Source organism: Aethalodelphis obliquidens, unplaced genomic scaffold (assembly GCF_003676395.1).
Source record: "Aethalodelphis obliquidens isolate GAN/ISIS:26980383/991018 unplaced genomic scaffold, ASM367639v1 scaffold4, whole genome shotgun sequence".
Classification (NCBI taxonomy): Eukaryota; Metazoa; Chordata; class Mammalia; order Artiodactyla; family Delphinidae; genus Aethalodelphis; species Aethalodelphis obliquidens.
Window position 1 is genome coordinate 82,762,571 of NW_020837948.1, and position 25,970 is coordinate 82,788,540.

The window sequence follows — 25,970 nt, forward strand, 5'->3', positions numbered from 1 at the left end:
CAAAAAAGACAAGAAAGGGAATTCCCTGGCAGTCCCGTGGTTAAGACTTGGTGCTTTCACTGCTGTGGGCCTGGGTTCGATTCCTGGTTGGGAAACTAAGATCCCACAAGTCATGCGGAGTGGGGAAAAAAAAAAAAAAAGACAAGTAAGTGCTGGCGAGGATGTGGAGAAAAGGGAATCCTCGTGCACTGTTAATGGAAATGTAAATTGGTGCAGCAACTGTGGAAAATGGTATGGAAGTTTCCCCCAAAAATAAACATAGAACTACCATATGAACCAGCAATTCTACTTTTGGGTATTTATCTGAGGAAAACAAAAACACTAACTAGAAAGGATATATGCACCTCTATGTTCACTGAGGGATTATTTACAGTAGCCAAGGTATGGAAGCAACCTAAATGTCCGTGTATGGATGAATGAATAAAGAAGATGTGGTATGTATACATACACACACACAATGGCATATTACTCTGCCATAAAGAAGAAATGAAACCTTACCATTTATGACAATATGGATGGACCTCTAGGGCATTATGCTAAGTGAAATAAGTCAGGCAGAGAAAGACAGATACCATATGATCACTCTTACATGTGGACTCTAAAAAATGAAAAACAAAAAACAAGCTTATTAGATACAGAGAACAGGCTGGTGGTTGCCAGAGGCTGGGGGTGGGAGGTGTGAGAAATGAGTGTCAAAAAGTAAAAAGAAAAAAGAAAATTAAAACAACAACAAAGAAAAACCTACGTATACAGTTCTCAGAACTATCGTTCTTATTCTTTATCCAGATACTAAATTGTGACTTTGTTAAGCTAGTGTACTCTGTATTGCAATAAAGTTCACTTACTACAAGAAAACAGATCATACCTAAAAACAAAGCACAGATTCATTTAATTGTCATAAATTTATTGTTTTTAGAGTCTAGATTTTGCAAAACATTTTAGCAATAGGCTAAAAGAGTTAGTAGGAGAGGCCCTCACAGAGGGAAATCTGAGAACTAATCTGTATTGTTTTCATTTTGATGAAGAAACAAAAACCACAGGAGCAAGCCATATACTGAAGTTTAAAAAAAATAAACTTTGTATTTTGGAATAATTTTAGATTTATAGAATAGTTGCAGAGATAGTACAAAGAGTTTTCATATCCGCCCTACTTGATTTCCCTCAATATTACAATCTTTTATTACTGTGGTACATTTGTCAAAACTAAAAAACACACATTAGTACATTACTATTTGAGGGGGGAGGGGTTTAATCAGCTTTTTTTTTTTTAAATTGTAGTAAGAACACTTAATGTGAGATTACCCTCCTAACAATACAGATTTTTAGCTATAAGCACTGTGTTGCGTAGCAATCTCTGGAGCTTATTCACCGGGTATAATGGAAACTTTATACCCATTGAACAACTCTACATTTCCCACTCTTCCCATAAGTGGAATCACGCAGTATTTGTCCTTCTGTGACTGGCTTATTTCACTTGGTATAATGTCCTCTAGGTTCATCCACATTGTCACGTATGGTAGGATTTCCTTCTTAAGGGCTGAATAATATTCTATTGTATGTATATACCATGTTTTCTTTGCCCATTCATTTGTCAGTCGACATTTAGGTTGTTTCTATATCTCGGCTATTGTGATTAATGATTCAATAACCATTGTAGTGCAGGTATCTTTTCAATATCCTGATTTTAATTCTTTTGGATATATACCCCAAAGTGGGATTGCTGAATCATCTGGTTGTTCTATTTATTTTATTGTGAGGAACTTGCATACTGTTTCCCACTAGCAGCTGCGCCATTTTACATTCACACCAACAGTGTTCAAGGGTTCCAGTTTCTCCACATCCTTGTCACCACTTTTTTTTTTGATAATAGGTATGAGGTAATACTTCGTTGTTTCGATTTGCGTTTCCTTGAAGGTTGGTGATTATAAGCATCTTTTCATATACCTGTTGGGCATTTGTTATGTCTTCTTTGGAGAAATTTCTGTTCAAGTCCTTTGTCCATTTTTTAGTTGGATTATTTGATTTTTTGCTGTTGAGTTAAGGAGTTTCTTATATATTGGGGTATTAACTCCTCGTCGGATGTGTGGTTTGCAAATATTGTCTCCGATTTCTTAGGTTGCTTTTTCATTTTGTTGATTGTTTCCTTTCCTGTGCAGAAACTTTGTAGTTTGATGTAGTCCCCCTTGTCTATTTTTGCTTTTGTTGCCTTTTGTTATCCTTATAAGATCCCAATTTTATTCCTTCCATGCAGATACACAGTTTTCCCACCACCATTTACTGAAGAGTCTGTCTTTTCTCTGTTGTATATTTTTGGTAACTGTGTTGAAGATCAATTGACTGTATATGTGTTGATTTATATTGGGGCCCTATATTCTGTTCCATTGATCTATGTGTCTGTTTTTATGCCAATATCATACCTTTCTAATTATTGTAGCTTTGTAATATATTTTGAAATCAGGAAATATAATGCCTCCAGCTTTGTTATTCTTTCTCAAGATTGCTTTGACTATTCAGGGTCTTTTGGGGTTTCATGTAAATTTTAGGATTTTTAAAAATTTCTGTTAAAAAATGCCATTGATATTTTGATAGGTGTTGATTTGAATCTGTAGATTACTTTGGGTAGTATGGACATTTTAACAATATTAAGTCTTCCAACTCATGAACACGGAGTTTCTTTCCATTTATTTGTGCCTTTTAAAATTTGTTTCATCAATGTTTTATAGTTTTCAGTGTACAGGTCTTTCAGGTACATTAATATTAATTAAACTCCTGACTCTATCTGGATTTTATCAGGTTTTTCCATTAATTTGTCCTCTTTCTTTTCCAGGATCCAGTTCAGAGTACCATATTGCACTTAGTTGTCACATCTCCCTAGTCTTCCCTGGTCTGTGACACTTTCTCAGTCTTTCCAGTTGTTTTTCATGACTTTTATAGTCTTGAGAAGTACTGGCCAGAAGTCCTGCAGAATGTTCCCCAGTCTGGGTTTGCCTGATGTTTTTCTCATCATTAGACTGAGGTTATGAGTTTTTGGAAAGAATACTATAGAACAGTATTAGAATAGTATTAGAAGAATACTATATTGTAAAGTGTCCTTTTCACACAAGTTAGGGAATTTAGGTTATCCACATGATACCACTGTTGACATTGACCTTTATCACTTGATTAAGGTACTCTTTACCAGGTTTGTTCACTATAAAGTTACTATTTTTCCCTCTAGAAGCATGTCAGTAGATTCAGCCCACCCTCAAAGATCACTTAAAAGAGGGGTATTATGTATTATTTGCAGTTCTTCCAGAGAGAAGATTTGTCTCTTCTCTACCATTTATTTGTTTATGGCAGTATGGGCTAATGTATATTTTATACTTTGAGTTATAATCCAGTACCATGTTATTTATTTGCATGCTCAACTTGTGCCAACTATGGCCATTGGGAGTTTTTTCACGTTGGCTCCTATACAACTCCATTATTTTTATTTTTCATTGAGTACTTCCTTTCTGTTACTACAAGATGTTCCTAGTATCAGCTATTTCTCCAAGGAGCCCTGGTTTCTTTTATTTGAGAATGGTATTTGAAACCAAGATCTAGGTGTTGGGTGTGCTTATTGCTACTGGGACGTCATTGCTTCTAAACCTTCTCAGTGGACAGAGCTAAGTAATGTATGTATGCATGCGAACCCACACTTGTACAGTTTTGAATAATAAAGATAAACAACTTTGCATTTTAGACCTGCTCACTTTGGTTAGAGGAAAAAGCAACTCCTTCCTGAATAGCTTCTCAGGTGGTTATCAAGAGAATGTGTTTCCTTCTAAATGTGGAGCCTAAAAATGGCATTCTAGGGAATAAAAATGATTTTTTAGCTAGTACATCCCAGCGCCAAATATTTGCCGTGCCTGAGTTCCAGATGAATGTGAATGAAGTCATTTCTGCCACAGGGTGTTATAGCAGTAAAAGAAATAAAATTCTTCTCAGTTACTGTAGCTCTTGCTACTCACCTGAGAAGGTATTAGATTTAGAATGTACCTCAACTTAGGCTCCATAGAAAATAGGTCTGAAATAATCAAGTTTTTTGCTAACACATTGATTTTTCATACTGTTTTGTCATATATGTTTTGTCTCTGGTATTATAGACAGAGATAAAGTTACTGAAACCATCAAGATCAGAAACTTAAAAGGTCACTTATGAAATATAGGGAGTTAAAGCACTGGCGTATCAAAAAATAAGTTAAAGTTTATATGTTTATATTTCTACCCTCTTCTGATTTTTCTTTGTATTTTACTTCAAAAGAATATCTTTTATTTTTTCATTCTGTTCTTGGTGTTTTGATTTCTATATTATGAAGATGTTCACCAAAAAGGTGTTTTTTTGTTTTACTTGTTACTTTTCTCTAAAGACACTTCACTTTTCACTTTTAGTCCCAGAACCATTCCCCCACCCCACCCCCATCTCCCTCCCACCATCTAAGAGCTTGCTCTGGCACAGTTGACTTTAAAAGATACGACGATAGGGCTTCCCTGGTGGCGCAGTGGTTGAGAGTCCGCCTGCCGATGCAGGGCACACGGGTTCGTGCCCCGGCCCAGGAAGATCCCACATGCCGCGGAGCGGCTGGGCCCGTGAGCCATGGCCGCTGAGCCTGCGCGTCCGGAGCCTGTGCTCCGCAATGGGAAAAGCCACAACGAGAGGCCCGCGTACCGCAAAAAAAAAAAAAAAAGAAAGAAAAAAGATAAGATGATAGAAATTAATGCTTCCTCAATTTCCCTCGTTATGTATCTTTCAAAAATATTTGTGGCAAATTCCCCAAAGTAATTTTTTTTTAAATAGAGGCTTTTAAAAATAAATTTTGGCCACGCCTACCAGGGATCGATCCCGCACCCCCTTCAGTGGAAACCTAGAGTCCTAACCACTGGACTGCCAGAGAAGCCCCCCCAAAGTAATTTTTTTAACCTGATTCAGTGTTTGAAAAAATTCTTGGTTTCCACCTCATTCTCCCCAGTTTGAGGAGGAGCCATTTTTACCTTCCATGCACTTGCAGTTCCAAGGTCTTCAGAGGAGAAATTGTGTCATTGATTTCTAAAACCATCCTATGCCTGTGATGCTAGGACCCACCCACAGTGACATGGCTCCTTAGCATTCTGTGTTGCCCCCAGAAGTGGGTCATTCTCACAATGATGCTATGCTTCTCCTCTTGGGGCTCAGACCTCATACTAGTCCCAGGATCTGAATCTCTGTGGAATGATGTTACCCATGGTTCTCCTAATCCCGAAGGTGAGGTATGCTGTCTTAGCAAACCAGAGGTGAGAACTGTCTTCACATCTGAGAGGCACTGGGTACCCATTTTACAGATTAGGACTGGCTTAGGAGGAAAGAAATTAAAAGACTCCACCAATGACCAAAGGGTTATCAATTCGCTGTGAATGTTCATAGCTGTTAACTCTCAGTGGGTACTTAGCAATCATTAAACTGGGTCATCAGCTGAATCTAGAGGACACCTTGGGAATAAACAGAGTACTTATTAATTTGGTGTAGAATCAAAATGGTTTTATGTTCTTTCACCTCTAACTTGCTTAATATAGCACCTACATTTAGTATTCATAACATGCTCTTTCACAATTGTTCTTAAGTGTGTGTGTGTGTTTAGCTTTTAAATTATCTTCTACATTTTTTAATCTTTTCTACTGTGGCTAAAAACACTGGTAATGATTCTGATGTATTCCTTAATAATGTTCTTTTAGTCACTGTCTTTCTCTCTCTCTGAAAATTCCATCCAGCTGTCAGAGATGGCTGTGTAATTATAATAATTCTGTAATTGTGCTCTTTAGAGCTTTGCAGACAGTGGGAGGAGGTGATGGAGCAAGTCTGCTTCTGCCCATGGTTCTATGCTCACTGCCCCCCCTCTTCATCCCAAACAATCCACACCCCTTTGAAGAATCGGAAAATAAAATTTCTGAGAAAGACTATTTCCTGTTTCCAAAAGGAATGGTAATAATTTCATATTCCATGTGAGTGAGTTGTTGAGGGATGTTGGTATATTTTAGTACATGCAGACACACAAAAATGATTGTTATTCTTCCGTTTGTATTTTAGCTGTCATTTTTTTGGGATTTCCTAAAAATAATATAAGCCCTTAAAAAAATTCTGTGTGATAGTAAATGGGATCTGTGTTCCCACCATTAGAACATTAGTTTGAACCAACCACGTGAAATTCCTGTATTTGTAGGTCATACATGGTCACATGGGGGCAATTGCGTATGATTCCAATGCATTTCTCTCGGTGACTCAGTGGAAAGAAGAGGTTCTTAATGCAGAAAATAACTTATCCTTGGATTTTTAAATATTGTGCTTATCCTGTTTCTGGATAATGTACAGGGCCAGAAACGCCGGTGCTTAGTTGTATTTAATAAATTCAATTAAATATCTTATTTATACATAATATATAATTATTACTGAATTATTATTAAGTAATAATACTTAATCATGGTAAATAAAAACAAATCCCCTTATATCTGTCCTGGAGCATTTGCTCAAACTCTTTCTATTTCTGTAGGAGGCCTGATAAAACAAGGCGAACTCACCTAGCCAGTTTATTTGACGTTTGTTTTCACCTTTGAAGAATAATGAATAGACTCTATGAAAACTGAACCTATAGCTTCACAACAGAGCTAAGAATAACATAGGGTTTTTCTCCTGCTGTCCATTTTATTAATCCAGCAAACAAAGTAATCAGAGTCAGTCTGTCTGACCTTGTACAAAGAAGTTAACCTATCCAAAGTGCCTCATTTATAACCAAAAGAAGCTTCATCATACATTGCTTATACCTTAGGAAAAGAAAATGTGAAAGTTTTATACTTTTAACTATTCACTTAGTAAATTCTTAGTAATTTCCTGCACAAAGGTGGAGTTTTTTTTACTTGGAGCAGTTGAGGTTTCAAAAGTGAATGACGGAGACACTCTTGAGCGTATTTATACTTTTGCAAAAGGAGAGCATCAGTGTCGTTAATAGCTAGGAACAGGGTTCATTTGTCCCATTTGAAGTTAATTGATTTCTTAAGTGCACAGGTACTGATGAATCAGAATAGATGTAATCGATCAAAACACATGGTCGGGGCTTCCCTGATGGCGCAGTGGTTGAGAGTCTGCCTGCCGATGGAGGGGACACGGGTTCGTGCCCCAGTCCGGGAGGATCCCACGTGCCGAGGAGCAGCTGGGCCTGTGAGCCATGGCCGCTGAGCCTGCGCGTCCGGAGCCTGTGCTCCGCAACGGCAGAGGCCACAGCAGTGAGAGGCCCGCATACCACAAAAACAAAACAAAACAAACAAAAAAAAACACATGGTCGTCGTAGCTGGATAGGTCTTGGAGGCCTGCTCTTGTGTTTTAAGTTGCTAGATGGCAGTAGTGGGTGGGACATGGTTTGTTAGAGTGGGGATGGGATGCCTCTCATGAGGAAGAATTTCAGTTATAACTACCTGGATGGCCTTGTCTCTGCTGGCCAGTGAAACATCAGCCCTGATCTTAATGCAGGTCATGGGGCAAACTCTATAGTGGGGATAAGCTAGGATGCTGTGAGAGCACCCGAGAGAGGCCCCTCATCTCTCTTGTTGATGGGGTGGGGCCAGGGGCATGCAGGTGCTTCCTGGGAGAGGTAGTCATGATTTGATGCGTTAAGGGTGAGCTGGAGCACACCTGATAGAATGAGGGTGGGACCTTTCAGCATAGTATGAAGCCATACGCTGTAGACAAGCAACTCACTATTCCTGGGATAGAAATGGGAACTGGAGCCTAAGGAAGTGAGGAGGGTCCAGGCCACGCTGTTATAGGTTTTGTATGCCAGACTGAGTGAGGTGCTTGGACTTTACCCTGAACCACTGGGGAACTAGTGAAAAGTTTTAAGCAGAGGATTGATATAAAATGCTCATTTTAAGAAGATTATTTTTGTGGTTATGAGTTGGAAAGATTTGAGAGAGACAAGGCTGGACATAGGTTGACTGGAGGGATGTTACACCACTCAGGGAGAAGTCATAAGGATCTTAGCTAGGGTGAGAAATAGTCAAGTTCAAGAAATATTGGGAAAATAGAAGTTCCTTGTGATTGAATGATTCATTGATTGTACACGGATAATGAAGGGGAGGCAAGAGATAAAGACGTTTCTGATTTGGATCCTGAGATGGTTGACTGGCCACTAACTGAAATAGGAAATAGGTGGGCAGATGAGATTTGCCTTGATAAAGATGCTTAATTTACTTTGGACCATACTGAGTTGAGGCATGAATAATTAACATAAGATAACAGAAGTTTTTATTTCTCACTCACATAGAACCAAAGTGAATATCCCTGATTTGCAGACAGCTCTCTTCTGTGCAGTAATTCAGGGATTGAGATTCCTTCCACTCCGTGGCTGCACCATCTTCAACATGTAGTTTGCAGAAAAGGCAAGGGCATGGAGCATTGTTCTTGAAGTTTTTATGGTCCAGCCCTGGAAGTGTTATATATCACTTTCACCCCGTTCCATTGGTCAGAACTTATTCATATGACTAGTCCTAACTTCAGGGATGGCTGGGAAATGTGGCCTCTGTGCCCAGGAACAAGAGGAAACAATTTGGGGAATCAGCCAGCGGATTGTGCTACAGGGTGACTGGGAAGTTTTTGGATATTGAAATCTGAAACTCAGGGAAGATCTGAGCTAGACATATGGCTTTAGGAATCATCAGAGACAGGGCCGGTTTATATCATAAGTGTATAGATGAAGTCACTCGTGGAGAGCAAGTGGCAATAAGAGCAGGAGGCCAAGGGCAGAGCTTTAAGTTGGCCAACACAAAGCTGGTGTGGGAAAAGGATGCTAGAAAGGAGCCTGAAAACCTCAGGGTAGGAGGTATTATACCATGGAAGCCGATGAGTATAGAGAATTTACAGATGTTGATGGAACACAGTGTAAAATGTAGTAGAAAGTTTCCGGAATGTATAAAGTAAACCTACAAAGTGTGTACTGAATCAAATGATTAAATATTAGAGACTGGATTGAGTAGTTCTCACTTCAAGGGCATGGTCAAGGAGAAACTGGACTTCAATGTGTTGAAGAATCTATAGAGAGGGGCTGTGGAGAGGGGATAATTGAAACAAGATCTCGGAGAGAACAGGAGCAACAGCGCTTACTAAAATGAAATTTTGAATTTATCCAAGTGCTGCTTTTTTGACATGCTTTTTTTTTTTTTTTTTTTTTTTTTTTGTTTGCGGGCCTCTCACTGTTTTGGCCTCTCCCGCCGCGGAGCACAGGCTCCGGACGCGCAGGCTCAGTGGCCGTGGCTCATGGGCCCAGCCGCTCCGCGGCATGTGGGATCCTCCCCGACTGGGGCACGAACCCGTGTCCCCTGCATCGGCAGGCGGACTCTCAACCACTGCGCCACAAGGGAAGCCCGACATGCTTTTTTTTTGAGCCCATATTATGATTGATAACTGATATTTGTTATAAGCAATTTTGTTAACTTACTTAGCAATAAACATATTATTATATTTCTAGTTACATATTAATTGGTTTACATGATCAGTTCACCTGTCCTGGGAAATACAATTAAACTTGGAAAGGAAAATCACATTTTTCTTGGTTTTGAATACAAAGTATAACAGAAAAGAGAAATATTCTGCTGTACCTTTGTTATAACTTTGCTAAACTAAGGCAAATTTTTAAAATCTTTTATAACATCTCTCTTTGTATTTAAACAAATGTTGATATCATGTTTTTATTTTCCCTCTCTCCTGCTCTTTAGCTAGGAACATGTTTAGAGACCGCTTTCTTTCCTAGAACATTTTTTAATAATGGGAAAGTGAGACAGAAATAAAGAGGCTTACATTTGGATTGAGGTGGATACTTAATGCTCTGGTGTTTAATATTAAACAACAAGCCCTAGTTTTATAAATAAATCACAGCTATTTTTCCCTTTTTCTTACAGTTGATTTACATTTACCAGTGGGGCACATAGCATTAGTTTAAAATGCTTTAAAAATTGTTTCTGTAGATTGTACATTGTTTCTCACTTAAGAGCAGAATATTTAGAGGTAACTAATGTTTTATTTTAAATGGCATTTTAACAATTTCTTTCACTTTCTTTAAAATTCTGATATTAGGAACTAGGATCAAAGTAAATAAAAATATATTTAAAATATTGATTTTGGTTTAAATATATTTTCTAGAAAAAAGGTAGATGATCATGTTCTTTTTTTTTTTTTTTTTTGCGGTACATGGGCCTCTCACTGCTGTGGCCTGCACCACCAGGGAAGCCTGATCATGTTCATTTTTTATTCCTAATTCTTATCTTAGTTCCTGGTTCATAATAGACCCTGAAAATATTTGTGAATGGAGGATAACAGTTGAGTCAGTATCTTTTTAGAAAAGTTTTATAATTGTGCAGCATTCTAGTGCATTTTATTGCAGTATTCTTTCCGTACTTGATGTCAGAGTCAGTCCTTAACTGCAAAAAAATGAGTTGGCTATGAAATGAGTATCCAGCAATCATCTCTCCATTATGCTAGCCAGAATACATTTTAGAACTAAAGTTGCCCCATTCAAGAAATATATGTTTGCTGATGAGATATAAAAGAAAGCCACGCTTTGTGTCACCCTGGCGCAGTGCTTCAATCATGACCATAATCTCTTCATTATAGGCCTATTTTTTCTCAGTATCACTTTTCTCTCTTTTGATTTATTTAAAGGTGCATTTTTAGCTCCTTAACTTCTCTCTTTTATCAGCTTTTTATTTTGTATATTGATTAGGATGTTGGGTTTCTGGGAGGGAGATGAAGACGGAGGTAAGATCTGTATCTCAGCTCTATCAAATGTCAAGCAGTGTGCTGGACATTTCGATAAAGAGGTAGATAACAGTGCCGAGGACAGTATCTGGCATAGTCACCTCCCTCAAAGAGCAGTGGTAAAACATCTCCTTAAGAGGCCTTCTCAGGTCCCCGCTCTGTTATGCAGCTGTAACAGTACTAATTCTACACAATTCTCTCCCTTCCATAGAATTCATTTGGGCAACACACCACTGTATTAGTCATACCAGCTGCTGTAACAAATAAGCCTCCCGATTTCAGTGGTTTAGCACCCTGTGTTTTTCACTCATATTGAGCAATGCAGTGTGTTTCTGAGTAAGTGGGCTCTGCTACACGTGGTCATTTAAGGACCCAGCCTGAGGGAAGCTCAGTCATCTGCGAGGACACCTTGGATGTCAGTGTCCAGATTGCAGAAGGTGAAGGAGCGTGAAGGATTACACGTGAGAGGTTTTTATGGGCCAGAGCCTGAAACCACAGGTAGCACCTCCCTCTCTTCCATTGTCTAGCACTCAGGCACATGGCTACCCCAGCTGCAGTAGAGAACTGGGATATATAAGTAGTTGATTCCCAGAAGAGTGCCCACTGAGCCGGGCTGAAAGGTGGCGTTGAATTTCCCACTTGCTTCAGAGAGGATGTCTTATATCTCTTTTTTTCTTCTGGTATAGATAGAATAAATTATTTTCCTTTAGTAATTGATTCTGTTTCAGAAATCACTTCGGAATTGAAATGGAAGAAAATGTTTTCATTTCTTTTTCTAATACAATGAACTTACTTAAAAAATACAAAAACCAAATATTTGGAGGTTTTCCGGTTAACCTGCTAGAAATGCTTTCTCTTAGGAGACACTGCTGTTCTCTTCCCCATCTGGCAGACTTTTGTGAAACACTTCCTCTGTGACATCCTGCTGAGCCTCTTCCTCCCATTCCTGCCTCTCCAGGCACAGTTAGCAGTTGCATCCTCGGTGCTCTGCTAGAACTTGAACATACCTCTGTTACTTGAAGCCATTCATCCACTCATTCTTCTAAGCACTTATAATGCAATAACAATAATAATAATATGGTGAAAGAAAGAAAAGAGTTGAAATTCACTGTGATAGAATTACATACCAAATAGTGCCAAGGATACAGGGAAAAGGCACTTAACTCTACCTTGGGGATGAGGAAGAGGTGGGGAATGCTTCTTTTAGAGGGAAGAAATTTGGTTCAAGTCTCTTTAATTACTCATGGATGCTTTCCCTTCCCCCAGTGATGAAGTTTATGAGAAAAGAAGCCTGTCTTGATCATCTCTAAGTCCAGCACCCAGTACAGTACAGGCTCATATTAGACACTCAGTAAAATGAATTGACTGAAGATGTAAGGCAATAAATTTATAAATTTCTGTTTACTCCACATCCATTCCTCATAACAACTTTATGATAGGGCAGATATTCTTATTCCTGGATTATAGATAATGAGGCTAGATACAAAGAGATTTGGTGTTTTGCAAATGTCACACAGTGGGTTAATAGATCTCAGATGTTCTGCACCTAATCTTGTGCATTTTTTACTCTTGGAAACAAACATGTAAGTATCAAAATAGTGCTTTGAAATTTGTAGCGTGTGCTTTGAAGACAAGACATGAGACCACTTGAATCTCTTTGAGTGATGAAGACTGTTCATTTACATTGAGTCAAGAGATACAGTTCTTTCTAACAGACACAAAGAGATGGTTCTTTCCAACTTGTTTTATAGCACTTTATATTCCTGCCAGCACAGTGTTATGTACCCAGCTGGTGCTCTATAAATCTTTTTTAAATAACTGATGATGATTTAAAATATGTACATCAGATGCACCTAAAATGGACAAGCTTCCTGTTAGAAGCTGTCATAAGCTTTACCAGTATCATTGTGTCACAGGGGACAAAATTTGCCTGTGGTATATTCTAATTCAAGGAATTTTTTTTTTTTTTTTTAATTCAAGGAATGTTTAACACACTAGCTTGGTTTCTGGTTTTCTTTGGCTTCCTCATTCTTCTGGCACTTACACTCTTAGTCTGCCCAAGGACACTATCTATGGAAGCTCAGACTGGCTGGATGTTCTCACCACAGCAAGAACATGTTGAGACATTTTTAAATGGAATAGCTTTAGTGTGTTTTGATGTTTTAAAAATCCCAAACTTCCTTAGTATTGGAGTTTATGATAGACATTCATTGCTTCTATCTCTAACTTATCCATATTTGGTACCATAAAGTATCAGTGTTCTCTTCAGAAATGTTATGACCTGGTGCTTTACTTATTAAAACTGCAGTGACGGTATGGCTCATAGAAGTATAAAATTACACATTTCCACATGGATATTCTGCTTCATGGCAACCTTACATGTCTGAAGACAGACTCATTTTGTCCCTTCCACTCCTTCCTTGCACCACCTCCCAACCATTGCCAGCTGCTTCCCAATGTCATTTAGTGGCAAGCTCCAAACCATGAAGATATCCTGACTACTTAACTCCTTTGTTTTATACTGCCCATATAATTCATGTTCGTGCAGTGTTGCACTGACCTCTAAAATGTTTCTGAAATCAGGGGATTTGAGACCGTGTCTTAAAGCCAGGTGTGAGTGTATTGCCTGATTTCCTTAAAGGTATGAAATTATGGGAAAGGAGCTGAAAGCCCTGGAAGAGTTTACTGTCAAATCAGCAAGAAGAAAAAAATAAATTAAATTTTTAGGAGGTTTCAATGTTAGAAACATTTCTTTTCAATCTACCTAAGAATTTATTTCATCATCTCTGGGGACACTTGCTTTTTCCAAAACTCTGTAACCAGGAGACAGACTAGGCAGTGGGAATTATTCAGAGTGTGTGGCACAGAGAAGGTGGTTGGTAAATGTTTAATGAATGAGGAGATAGATAGATGAACAAAAATAGAATGGTCTTGGTGAAAGGATCCTGAAGTCTGCTTCTGTTTTCTGTTTTTGCTTAACAGAAATATATTTTCTTGTTTCGTTTTGATGTATTTTTCTAGGAGCAAGATAAGTGCCAGGTTTTAGAAAGACAGACCCACCTTTCATATTAATCATTACTAGGGAAACACCACTAATGCCTTAGTTTACTACCTAATGGTATTTTAATCTGCAGGAAATCCAAGAGAGTGCTTTAGAAAGTGTCTGTGATTGAAGACTCAGTGGTGCCAAGTATATGTTTAAAAAGAAAGAAATGTATGTCAGGGGCATGTGGATTTCAGTCTCATATTATTGTAATAAGAGTAATGTGCCCAGAATTTTGGAAAGGTTCTTGAGTTTTTTCTTATCCAATGATTGACATATTGCTAATATAGCGTTGACAAAGTAATGTTAGCCATACTCAGTGAATGTAACATCATAATATTTATCCTGAACTTATTCTTCAGCCATAGAATAATAGAACAACAGGATATTAAGGTCATAAAGCTCAAGTACTAAGCAATGAAGGTCAATGAGTTTTTTTCACTAATTATTCCAGCGGCTTCTTCTTGCAAGTTAATTTTGTTCTGCCACATACTAAAAACATGAAAGAGAATTACTTCTTTTTATTTTTTTAATATTTATTTATTTTTTGGCTGTGTCGGGTGTTAGTTGAGGCACGCGGGATCTTTCGTTGCGTTATGTGGGCTCTTCGTTGTGCACGGGCATCTCTCTAGTTGTGGCACACAGGCTTAGTTGCCCCGCAGCACGTGGGATCTTCATTCCCCCAACCAGGGATCGAACCAGTGTCCCCTGCATTGCAAGGCTGATTCTTAACCACTGGACCACCAGGGAAGTCCCAAGAAGTACTTCTTATTTTCTGTTTGTTTTGCAGGGGAAGATGGTGAAAGGAATGGGAGGGGCTATGGATCTAGTGTCCAGTGCCAAAACGAAAGTGGTGGTCACCATGGAGCACTCTGCAAAGGTAATGAGAGCTGCTTTTGGAAATTCACACTACACTGAAACCCTGTTCACCAGGTCATGCGACCATTGTTTTTATTGTTTTCTCTGGATCCCTCAGCTTGAGAGCGTTTATATTTTAGAGGAAAACGTTACAAATAAAGACCATTATTTATTATCATTCAGCTAAATGTTTGTTTTAACTTTGAAGCAAACATCAGGGTGTTCTTTGATTATTTGCCTCACACACACATTAAAAGTAAAAGCTGTAATGTCTTCAAAAGCAGTGAAAAGATGTTAGGGCAGATGTGTTGATTCAGGTTTATAGATATTTTTATTTTATTTTTATTTTTTTGGCCAAACCCAGTGGCATGTAGGATCTTAGTTCCCCGACCAAGGATCGAACCCGTGCCCCCTGCAGTGGAAGCACAGAGTCATCACCGCTGAACCACATGGGAATTCTCTGATTCAGGTTTAAAGATGATTATAGTGGTTGCTATCTCTGTGCAAAATGAAAAACACAGCAGAATGTGCGTTTTTAACAGCAGTTATTTTCAAGTGGACAATATGGCCTCTTACCAAGTCTCTGGAGGTGCCGTTTTGAGACAGTGTTAGAAAATGATGGACTTGGTGATAGCAAGTGTTCTATTCTGAAGAATATTATACTTTTATTTTGATAAATTGTTGAGTGTTTATTGAATACCTATTATGTGCTGGGCACTGCTGGAATTTAGCAACGACCAAAACTAGACAAGAATCATTGACCGCATGGCACTTACATTTAATGATGATATCATCAGCCTGTAATAGTGATGGCTCCCATTCATTGAGTTTACTGTGCATGAACAGTACACTAAGCTCTCTGTGTATGTTTGCCTGTAAAAGCCCATGAACTTGATATAAGTATTTTTGTGGGTCCAGAAACAGAGCTTCAGAGAGGTTAAGTAACTTGCCTGAGGTCACACAACTAGTGGAACTGAGATTTGGCCTGGATACCTCTGACTCCGAAGCCTAGTCTTCTAAATACTGAGCTATCAGTATGACTTTCTTCCTATTCCAAGTCATTGTCTTTGAAACAACTGAGCTTAATTGCCTTCCCCACCTGAATCCCTGGGCTTCTGATGATTTGCAAAGTTGATATTGGGTGTCAGGTACCCTCTTCACCCTCTATACCTTTGCTCATTCTCCTTTATAATTCTTAGTTTTAAAACAAAAGCTACCTGTTCTCACCTTGATACCTGCTATTTTGAGTGGAAGTGGTAGTTCGTTTGCCCTTTTTTATTTTGTGATGCAGCATTGTGGGAGAGTGTGGATCTGGAAGATTTGCATCCGACTTGCTTCCCATGGGGAGTTCTGTTACAGAGTGATGGGTGCCATGAAACAGTTTCATTGTGAAAACTGTAATAAATATGAAATTAGCATAAATTGCTTAGTAAACAGTGAAGTGAGCAGTGAAGCATAAATGTGGGACAATAGAAATGAAACCAACACAGGTGACTACTGAGGATGCCTGGCAAAAGCATCCAAAATACTTCATTTCAGAGGCAAAAGGATGCCACGCATGCAAATCAAATCCAAAGGTTTTCTGGAACATAATGTCCATTTGGAGAAAACTCTTTCCGACTTTCCTTTTGTTGTTACTTTAATGTTGACACGTAGGCACTGAAGTCCGACTCATTTCAGATTATTTTTGTGCATTCGTTTTCAAAACATTGGGCCTGTATTTCTCTTTTTTCCCCCAAAGTGTTTTCTTTCTCCTCAACTGGAATTTCTGACAGAGGAAAAATGGTGCTTCAAACTTCCAATTAGAAGTCCCTTATTAAAGCTTTTCGTAGAAGCAAGATAATGTTTTTTAGCGTTTCTTCTTTTTCTTCTCTCAGTGGGGAAATTGGCACTAAGTTTTAGGCCAGAACTGAAGTTAGATATTTTTCCCTACATACTTTCATTTGGACAAACTAACAAAAAATATATTTGTGATTAAAATAATAATAGTGATTTGTTTATACTTAATAGATAACCTTGAAAACTAACCAACAGAAGTTTCTTTTCTTGCCATCTTCACTTTGTACTCTTGGTCCCAGAATGTGTGGTTGCTACTGTACATTGTTCCCCTGGACTTACTGTTATTGGCCCAACTCAAGGGAACATGGGGACCTCACCACTTCTTTCCTGCATCTTTTGTCTGCCTAAAGGTTGGTAGAGGTTGGAAAGGAAATAGAGAGGCGAGATCTTTCACTCCTGGTGGCCTCTCCAGTTAATGACCTGTTCTTTTAGACATGCCAGGTAACTTCTGCTGCCTTATGAGTAAGTGAACAGCCTAGGGGGAGAATCCTCAGAGTTTTCTAAGACACAGAGTAGAAAGTTTGCAGTGAAAGACTAAAACCTGAGAAAAGAAATATAATCTTGTATTCTTGTGCTGCTGATTTTTTTTTCCCCCAGTAAGTGGGTGGAGCCATCAACTGGCCTTCAGGTGCAGCTTTTTTTTTGCTCCTTTTCTTCATCTATAGGGTTACAGATGCAGGTCACTTATAAATACAGTATTACCTGACATTTAAAAATGTTGCTTTAATCAGACAAAGGAAACTCTTTCCTTGCAAGTCTTTGCAAGCAGCCAGCAGCTTCTGGTATTTGAAACCTGGCTGCCTGCTTGTGTTGCTCTAGAGTAACCAGAATAACATTTCCTTTGCCTTAAAACTGCCTCTGGAGACATGTGGCAGGCACTGGCGCCAGACTGGCCTTGGAGTGTGGCTTTCATTTAAGCTTAGACATCAGAGTTCCAGGCAAAATTGCAAAGTAGGCAGAGTTTTTGGTGTCTAGCCACCTTCTTACTTAAGCTTCTTTTGATCTCTTGGCGTGTCCTTTTTTTGCCCTCTAAAAATTGGGAGAAATGAAGGAAAGGAGTAGGAGTTTGAGTCTTTACTAGGTGCGAGGCCCTGTGTGTGGCATTGTACATACTGGATCTATAAACCTCTCAGCGACTCTCCGATGTAAGGCTGGAATGTAGGCAGGTAAGAAACTTGTCCAGGTAAGTGGCAGAGCTAGGAGTTTCCCTCAGTTTGGTCTAGTCATGTTCATCATATCATACCATGCTGCATCCTCACCTATGTTCCCATCCACACCTGCCCTTTTCTGAAAGCTTTAGGTTGCAGAATTACCTCTTTCCCTTTTTCATTTTCCCTGGTCAAAGCTGTCCTTGTTGAGATAGATATCAGCAAAATATTTAAAAGAAAACAGTCTCAGAATTGTGCCCGCTACTACCCATCTCCTCTTCTTCCCTTTTGTATTAGAATCTTCCCATGTTTTAGTTGGGCACAGAGTAGCCCAGTGACAGACTACATTTCCCAGATTCCCTTGCGTGTCGATTCATCTATGTGACCAAGTTTAAGTCAATGGGATTTGAGCATTTGTGCAATTTCTGGGTCATGTCCTTAAAGAGAAAGCCGATTTCATTGGACTATTTTTTGTCCCCCTCTAGCCTTCTGAGAAAGGCCTTAACTGCAACAGCAGCCTTGGAACCAAAGTTGTAAACCACGTGCTGAGGCCTGCAGAGCTGCCCCACCAACCTAGATCACTAGCTGCCCCATCCTTTTCTTTTATCAGTTCCTTCCAGGACTCCTCATAACTTCATCCTTGGCCCTCTGTACTTCTCACCCTCTGCACCTTTCTTGGGTGCTTTCTAAATCTTTGGCACCAACTATTATTTTTCACTCAGTGGCTCCCTAATCCTTATTTCCTCACTGGAATTCTCTAATGAGCTCTATAACTATATTTTTTCCCTATTAGACACCTCCACCTGGTTGTTCCATAGCTACCTCAACCGCAACACTTATACAAGTGAAATCATCATCGTTTCCCCTAAAAATCTTCCATCTGCTAGCTCAACTGGAGAAGTGATGATCTCCTAGCCCCTCTCTGGAAAGGTACTCATGGAATTTCTGCCCCTCCCACTATACCAATCACTGTACATATTGCATCTACAATACCCCTGTAATCTGCTCCATCCTGTGGATTTCTACTTGTTTATGTCCCTGTCACATCTACATGGGTCACTGTTGCAGCATCCCAGAGGCCCTCTTCCTGCCAGACTGACCGTCTTTCCTGGTAATCAAGCACACCACTGCCAAAGTGACTGGTCTCAAACTAAAGCTGGATCGAGTTAGGTCCACATTATTTAGTTCCCCTTAGCCTGCCAGCCTTTTGTCATCAGCTCCCCAGCAACCTACGTTATCCTTGTTTCCAGGGCTTCAGTTCTGCTAGGATCTCCACACTCATGTTGTTTCCTGTTCTTAGGTGTTTCCACACTCTGTTCCCCTTCCCCCTTTATCTGACTCACTCCTACCTCTACACCATCATATATAAATGAGCCAACACTTGTGAATTTGCTGGCTTAACGTCTTCCATCCTCTAGACATGATGAATGACTAAATGTATATTCTTCGAGGCTTTGTCTTGAAATTTGGCAGAATTATCTTATGTGAGTATGTTAATTTACTTGTTTATGCAGGCATCAAATATTTATTGAGGGCCTACTATATGTCAGGCACTATGATAGAGTCTGAGGAAATGAAAAATAGAAAGGCATAGTCCTTCCTTTAGGCAGGTCAGAGTCTCATGGGGATAGAGTCATAGAAACCAATACCTAAAATAGAAGAGTGTACAAAACAGAGTGCTTCCCATGAGATGTAGCATTTGCATGGAGATCTGAAGGATGGGGCAGGGTTTGAAGGGACTAGTGTGTTGCAGGTCAAGGGAATAGGCACTGGGGTGTGAAAGGGCAGTGCATGCTGAGGGATTTACAATTAGGTCCCTGTTGTCAGAGAGCAGAGGGAGAAGAGTTGGGTGGAAATACACAAACACACACACACACACACACACACAGAGTCTATCCTCCACACAGTGATAGGAATGATGTTTTAAAAATATAAATCATGTTATAGCACTTCTTCCTGGGCTCAGAAACCCTCCACAGCTTCCCATCTCCCTTAGATTCAAGTTCAGAGTTCCTTATACTTTGTCCCTAAGGCCCTCCCTGGCTTGTCAGCTTCAATCCCAGTACCTCTCTGACTCCATCTACTAGGATTCTCCCACTTGCCCACTGAGCTCCAGCCAGACTCTCTTCCTGTAAGTTTCTGGAACATTCCAAGCATCCTCCTGCCTCAGGGCCTTTGCACTTGTTATTGTCTATATCTGGAAAGCTCTTCCTCAGATATCTACATGGCTCACTTCCTCCATTCACTCAGGCCTCTGCTGAGGGTACCAGAGAAGCTTTCCCTGACTGTTATAAAAACAGAATTCCCCCCTCTTCTGATGATTCTTCATCTCCTTTCTTCACTAGAATGGAAGTTCCATGAGGGCAGGGTCTCTTTCTATCATAACAACTAAGGAAAATCATGCCTGGTGCATATTAGGAATCAATAATTGTTGAATTCATTAGTTCTTCAAATAATAATGATACTTTGAACATATAGAGCACTTTTAACTTTTTCCAAGCAGTTACATGTTTATTGCCTTTATTTTATCATTACAATACTCTTGTGAGGTAGGTCTTATTGTTCCCCTTCCAGAGGTAAACCAACCAAATTTCATAGGGGTTAAACATTCCAATAAAAGTCAAGTAGAAAATTAAGAGCAAAAGCAAACTGAGAGCCTATGTATCCAGCCCCTCCATTTTCTGTTACTAAACTTTTCTGTCTGGCAAATACCATCACCACTAACAATATAAAGGAAAGTGTTTTGTTCTTAATATTGTGTACTGGAAATGTGTTCCTAAGGGTATAACTCTCAGAGCACAAAAACAAAGAAATTCAGTCACAGTTGTCATTTATTGGAAACAGGCAAAGCTCTGGTACCTATTTTCGAGAACATAAATGAGAGTGCTATTTCTAAAACAGGCTTAGTTTTTATTTGTATTACAGTAGGAGGTCTGGATTCTAAAGGATAAAAAGAGTCATAATTATATTGTTATGAAGTTGAGAATAAATCTTTGTGAATAATATTTTTTATTAAGTCCAATCTGTATCAGATAGCAAAGGTGTCATATAGAAATCCTGAATACTGTTTTACCTTGTGTTTGCTTTTTTAAAAATGTAATTTATGTTTTAATTTTTATATTGGAGTATAGTTGATTAACAATGTTGTATTAGTTTCAGACGTACAGCAAAGTGATTTAGTTACACGTATGCATGTATCTATTCTTTTTCAAATTCTTTTCCCATTTAGGTTATTACAAAATATTGAGCAGAGTTCCCTGTGCTATACAGTAGGTTCTTGTTGTTTATCTATTTTAAGTGTAGCAATGTGTACATGTCAATCCCAACTTCCTAATCTATCCCTCCTCCACAACCTTCCCCCCTGGTAACCATAAGTTCATTCTCTAGGTCTGAGTCTGTGTTTCTGTTTTGTAAATAAGTTCATTTGTATCATTTTTTTGTTATGAAGTTGAGAATAAATCTTTGTGAATAATATTTTTATTAAGTCCAATTCATATCTGATAGCAGTGTCATATAGAAATCGTTTTTTTTTTGTTTTGCGGTACGCGGGCCTCTCACTGTTGTGGCCTCTCCCGCCGCGGAGCACAGGCTCTGGACGCGCAGGTCCAGCGGCCACGGCTCACGGGCCCAGCCGCTCCGCGGCATGTGGGATCCTCCCGGACCGGGGCACGAACCCATGTCCCCTGCATCAGCAGGCGGACTCCCAACCACTGCGCCACCAGGGAAGCCCTAGAAATCTTGAATACTGTTTTACCTTGTCTTTGCTTTTTGTGCAGAGGAATTATAAAAAGTAAATGAGATTTATTAATCCTTTTTATTTTGGACCAAATGTGTTACCAAAAGCCAGCAAATATAAAAGAGTTCCTAAAAATGCTTTCTTGGAAGCATCCTTGAGACAATTTTCAGCAACACTGAAAGGTATCCCAAGATAAAGTATTCTTTTGTTAGGATAATTTGTAATTAACATAGTTTCATCTGGTTTAATTTTTTTTTCCATTCATAAAAGCTTGTCAGTATTTTATAATTTGTTAATGAAACTATTTCGTGGCTAGGATTGTTTGGGAAAAAACGATATTCACCATTAAAAATAGAAATCCTTACATGGTTTTGTCTTTTTTATTTGTCCTTTAATGATGGACATGCCTGCAAAAAAATGTTATAATGGAAGAAAATAGCAGAACACAGTCCATCAACCAATAAACACTTTAAAATGTCTTACAGAATTTAATTAAGCAAATAACTTTACATTCTGTGACCTTGAGCATCCGTAGTTCTTGATAGGAAAGCTGACACTGAGAGCAGCTTTCTAAGGTATCACAGCAATTCATGGATGGAAAGAGAAAATAATTCCTGCTCAGTCCTAGGCTCTGCCATCCTTAGTCTAGAGACCATAGGATGCAGTCTTTAGAGAGAAAATAAAAGGCCATGATAAAGATTTTTGTATTATATTGAAGAAAAATGGCCTTCTATTCTAAGATCTCAAAGCCCTGCAGACTATTTTCAGGGAAATGGCTCGCTGTATCTATTGTCTCATTTGGCTAGGCTTCCCCTGGGGATGTGCCTGTGTAACCACAGACTGTTATTATATCCACATATAAAAGCCATTTGTAGCAGCAACCGTTCTCTGCTTCAGAGCTAGCCGAGCCTTTCCACTGAAGTCCTATATGGGTTGCTGGGATCCCTACCAAATAGGTGCTGTGTAAAGGCCAAAAATATCCCATGAGGATAAACTCAGTGTGAGTAATATCATCATCATCTTGTCCTTTTATTCTGTGTACCTTGAATTTCTTTCTTTAGCAAATCCCATTTTTCTTTTCTGGGCACCACATCAATCATCGTAGTGATGTGACAGTCATGGGTCTTGTAATACAGCGTTCCCCAATTTTTATATCATCTGTTTTGTGTGTGTTCGTGTGTGTGTATAGAAGGAAGGGGCAAGGGCGGTAGCACTCCAGCTCCCTCCATGACATTTTGGCAAGCCCTAAGAGAGACCTGTCCTTGCTTTCATTGTGCCACCGGACAAAGTATGGAGTATTCCCTTGCCAAGGTCAGCCTTTGTAGCCCCGCTTTTCAACAGATTAATGCAAGCCTTGCAGCTGTAGGAGAGAGCAAGCAGAAGAGGTAGAATAAGTATTGTAGAATTCACTCAGTTTCTCTCTTTACTTATACATTTGTATGTTTCATACTGCAGTCTTTTCTTTTTGTTGGGCTGCGCTGCATGGCTTGAGGGATATTAGTTCCCTGACTAGGGATTGAATCTGAACCACGGCAGTGAAAGCGCCAAGTCCTAACCACTGGACCACCAGGGAACACCCCATACTGCAGTCTTGAGGTGTCTTTGCTACTCCCTTTGCTCATGCCTTTATCTGCCTCCCCAAGTTTCGTAAGCCCCTTTGCACACCTCTGCTAGCTGCACTTCTCCTCGTGAGCTCAGAGATGCTGGGAATGTACAAGTACATTTCTTAGGACTAAAAGCAGCCTCCAGTGGTCCATAGCCACTCAGTCACATGGTATTTTACAGCTCCTATGCTGTTGGAGTTCCTTGGATCGGAATTATAATAGACAGCATTTATTGATCGCTGTGGTTTGTCTAGTACTCTACTCATTGCGGAAGATACAAAGATAAATTGTTTCAGAGTCCAGTGGTGGGGAAAGAGAGGGCAACAATTACAACATGTGTGGAGAGTAGAGGAGACACAGGAGCACCTACGAGGTGCACCAGACTAGGAACGTCCCTGGGACACTGGAGTGGCGGCACTGGATAGGGGATGTTGGAGATGGTTTCTCCAGGGTAGCTGACACCTGAGCTAAGTCGTGAAGAATAGGGAGGGTGTTGCCATTCGAACGTGGGATGAAGGAGTACAGGGTGGTGTGTGTTTCAGATGGCGTGAATACACCCGTAAAGACTCGGTCCCTTAAGGATCAACCAACTTCTAGACTTTGCCTTCTTTGTACTTAATCACTAGGGCTTTCCCAAAGAAGAAATATATTGTAGCCACATTGAAGAAATACTTAACAAAAAAGATGGGCATAAAATGGGGTTTTATGTAAGGCAAAATCTTACGTGAATGCTCCATTGCCTCAGGTGAAAGAAATGTTGACATGAAATGTAAAAATCATCATGTTGTAAAAAAGAGAGCTTGTTATTTGGGATTAAGTCTATTTTGATAACACAAAGCTTATTGTAATGATAACAAGGGAATTTATTATCATTTAACCAGAGTCGTTTATTACTGAGGAATTTAGTAATAAATTGCACACAGATATCTAATGAATTAAAAAGAGATCACCATGAAGCAAGTAATAGAAAGTATTAACGCTTTCGGTCATACAAAATAAAAACGGTGGATTCCTAGATTTTGCAGGAGGCCTGTAAGTGATGCAGTGGGGAAAAGAGAAACTGGAGAGGCAGGTGGAGGAAAGAGATTTAGCTATTCACCAAGGTTATGATGAAATTAGGAAATAAGGAAATATCAAAATCAGGAGCCCCTCGGGTCTAGTCAGAGAACTTTTAATGCTACACTTGGTGTCCGTTCCTCTGCCTTTTCTGACCTTTCTTCGTGGAGAAAGAAAGAAGCAGAATGATGAGGATGAACAAGACCCCACTCACCCAAAATATTGGAATGTAGATTCAACCCCTCCTACTTTACTGCACTTGCAGAACATTTCTTCCTACTGTGATCAGGTGAGGAAGACAAGGCAATTGAACAGAAAACTACAGCACAAAGAATTTAAGGGACCAAGTGACTCTTAAGTGGCAGAGTTAAGATTCAAAACCGGGTCTTTGGACTCCTAATATAGTGTTCTTTGCTACCACACTACACTGCATCTCTTTTTCAGGATTTATTTTTAAATGCTAAAAACGCAGTGATTGTTCCTCCTTTGTGAATCATAGAACTTGGTAAGGCTCAGCCTGGCGTGGTTAGAATAGAATGCTCAGGTGGGCGTTAGTCATATTTTGGCTTCATAGCTAACCTATTGTTGGATACTGAAATTGTGACGTTGTTTAATCTCTCTTTGCATCCCATTTTCTCTTTATCTTTGATCTGTGTTATGTCTTGAAGCTCAGAGTGAATGGAGTCATCTAGCTACACTGTTCTCACTGCAAGAATACTCTTGGTGCCAGCCATATGGTTTGCCCCCAAATACGTGTTGCCGTTTCATTAGTTTTGTGGCTTTCAGGAATTCTGTTTAGGCCATTTTCTGTGTAATTCTATGTTCAGCTTCATTTAGGAACTTAAGAGCTCCTGAAGAATTCTCCTGGTAGATTGTTGGAATGTTAAATATAGGTTATAAAAACAGCACAAACTTATTGAGCACCTGCTAAGTACCGGACACGTACAATAACCCCTGAGGTAAAGCGATGGATAAGCACAGACACAGGAACCTTGCCCAGCTAGTGTGGAGTAGAGTTAGGCTTTGCACTCAGGTCCTTTGGCTCCACTCTGAACCACTGAGCTATACTGTTTACATGGAAAAGGGTCTCTAAAAGGTCTCTGTTGGTAGGGCACAGTTAATTCCGTCAGTTGAAATACACGCTTGATCCTAAACCAGCGTTGGTTGTTCATTGAAATCCAGGGGGCTGCTTTCACACCAGGTGTAGATCTTGCTCAAATAATGAGAACAAAGTAAGAGCTCCCTGCAGCAAATGTTCTTTGGAGGCCCACAGATTGTTCACTTTGTTCGCAGGCAAACCTGGAATTCATTGTGACATGTCTTATTTGAGTTATATTAAGTGTAAGGAGTCCTGACAACTATTGAAGTTCGAATGTTCATCGTTAATTTCAGCTCTTTAGTTAAGCTTCTGTGACACGTGCAAGCTTTCTTTGAAATCTGGGAATGAAAATGGATCATTAAAAATGAAGCAAAAATGAGGTTTCATTTCTACAGCTATAAATTGTCTTACAAATTAAGACCCAGAAGCATGTAACTTGTTGTTAAAGGTATAACATCTACCTACTCTATGTGTATTTAGCACTACTTTTGACTAAATTAAAGTAATAGAGTTTGTCTTCTTTTGAAATCCACCCAAGATTCCCAATAGACTTCCCTTTTTCTTCCCATTCATTCATTCAAAAAATGTTGAGTATCTTTTATGCCATACACTGGGTTAAGTATACTAAAACCTCTTAATGACTAGTATGTTGGTGAGTTGACAGATTATTACAAGCAGTAAAATCTTAATTAAGCCCAGTTATTTGAAATCTCTTGCCTCTGATCGTACTTGGTACGGCAGCAGTTTTGAGAGAGAGGTAAACCAGGTAGTGGTGCATATTTCAGAAGGTAA

General features: G+C 39.4%; 1 protein-coding gene across 2 annotated transcripts in view; it reads left to right on the forward strand.

Annotated features, from left to right (window-relative positions):
- The window catches only part of OXCT1 (3-oxoacid CoA-transferase 1), a 143,206-nt gene that overhangs the window by 101,118 nt on the left and 16,118 nt on the right, over window positions 1–25,970 (forward strand). For both annotated transcript variants that reach the window (XM_027101194.1, XM_027101195.1), the window contains exon 14: window positions 14,629–14,718. In XM_027101194.1, the coding sequence (XP_026956995.1) occupies window positions 14,629–14,718 (90 nt within the window). The remainder of the gene's footprint in view (window positions 1–14,628; window positions 14,719–25,970) is intronic.